The 1,662-nt window shown below is 32.3% G+C and overlaps 1 protein-coding gene across 5 annotated transcripts in view; it reads right to left on the bottom strand.

The window, feature by feature from the left end:
* LOC105567373 (alpha-tocopherol transfer protein-like) overlaps nucleotides 1–1,382 on the bottom strand; it is a 9,826-nt gene extending 8,444 nt beyond the window's left edge. The window contains exon 1 of one of the 5 annotated variants that reach the window (XM_012022208.1): nucleotides 1,216–1,382. Coding sequence is in view for 1 of the 5 variants with exons in the window: in XM_012022200.1 (XP_011877590.1) it covers nucleotides 650–689 (40 nt within the window). In the remaining 4 variants the exon portion in view is untranslated. The other 4 variants (XM_012022202.1, XM_012022207.1, XM_012022200.1 and 1 more) reach the window with 4 other exon arrangements.
* Between the last annotated feature and the right edge of the window lie 280 nt (nucleotides 1,383–1,662).

Below are 1,662 nucleotides of genomic sequence, written 5' to 3'. Positions count from 1 at the left end.
CGCTCTTTATCTAAGAATTGCAGCACTGTCTACCGCAATTCTGGTAAACTAAATTTGTTAATTTCTCTCATCATGCCGATATAGGCATATTACAAATACAAATCAAAATAATTATTTGGCTTTTATGTACAAAATAATACCAGACCGGATTGTGGATTGTATAATAGAACGTTTTCATATAAAAAACATTGAGGTTTGAAGTATAATTCATATCGCGTTATGTATTTCAAGTTTTCAAACAAGTTTAAATCTCAATATTTTTATATAAAAAACATTGAGATTTAAAATCTAATTCGTATCGCATTCTTTGAAAATTTCAAGCAAAACAATGTGTGATTGTTTGGCAGTCATGAAATGGTACGATAGCGTAATTGTGAGTTTGTCTTGTATGATTTTGTGCTAAAAACATTATTCTATCTTATTTTTGCATGTCATGTCCTGAGCTGATTGATAATGCAGGAAATGGAATTTAAAATGTCGATAATTACCAACATTTTTAATTCCGTCTTGAAGAGGGAGAGCACTATTCCGTCGGAGTTCAGCCGTCACTCCAACATCCCAGTTACAGTGTACAGATTGGTAATTTAATTTTTTCGTTCATTATTATGTAAAAATATCAAGGTATTTTTTTCATAGCATTTATTCCTACCACAAGAGACCTCGAAAATCGAATAGTCGATCGCACTCATTCACAAACACACTCTTATTCTTGAAAGAATATTTTACGTATTACAATTATTACAAATCTCTCATCACTTCGATTCACTCATAGCGAGATTTATTAATATTAATATTATTATTAAAGACACGAGCGTCGATAACTGTAGAGCGTTGATCTTTAACGGTCTTTACCGCTTTCTCGAATGGCGCGTGAGCGAATCCCAGAAAGTAGATAAAGGATAAGACAAGGATGAAAAGAATACCGTAGTCTCTGAATTATTGATTGCAACTCTGTGGAAAGGATCTAGTTGGAATTATTTAAAAGACGTAGATCTCCCACCTTTACTTGGATGACATTGCAGAATATATAATTATTTATGCTAATTGATGCTATTCAAATGCAATTATATCTGATTGCCTGTTGATACAACGAATAGAAAATTGCAATATTGCTAACAACTGTGCACTGCATATAACTGCGACGACTAAAATATTTCTATATTAATAAAATTTTTGACAATTATTAATATCATTATTAAAGACAATATTATTAACATTCATGACTGTAGACCGAGCGTTGGTCTTTGTCCGTCTTTGTTGCCTTATCGAATGACGCGCGAGCGAATCCCAGAAAGCAGATAAAAGGTAAAACGAGTATGAAAAGAGTCAACACTATAGTGCGTGAATTGTTAATAGAAACTGTGTTGGGACGATCTAGTTGAAATCATTTAATAGCCGCAGCTCTTCCACCTTACGTGAATATGATATTGCGAAACATGTAATTAGTTATGCAAAATAATTCTATAAAAACGCAATTATATTTGATTGCCTACTGAAAGAACGAAGAGAAAATTATAACATTGCGAACAATTGCGTACTGAATGCAACTGCGGCTATTAAAATATTTCTATATCAATAAAACTTTTGACAATTATAGGCTAAACCAGGGCCATGTGGAAAAGACGACTATTATAGATTGTAATTTTTTCGTAATCTCTAAAT

This window comes from Vollenhovia emeryi, unplaced genomic scaffold (assembly GCF_000949405.1).
Source record: "Vollenhovia emeryi isolate VEMERY1.0 unplaced genomic scaffold, V.emery_V1.0 DF939138.1, whole genome shotgun sequence".
Lineage (NCBI taxonomy): Eukaryota > Metazoa > Arthropoda > Insecta > Hymenoptera > Formicidae > Vollenhovia > Vollenhovia emeryi.
The sequence above is the reverse complement of the archived record's forward strand: the minus strand, read 5'-3'. Positions and strand labels throughout refer to the sequence as shown.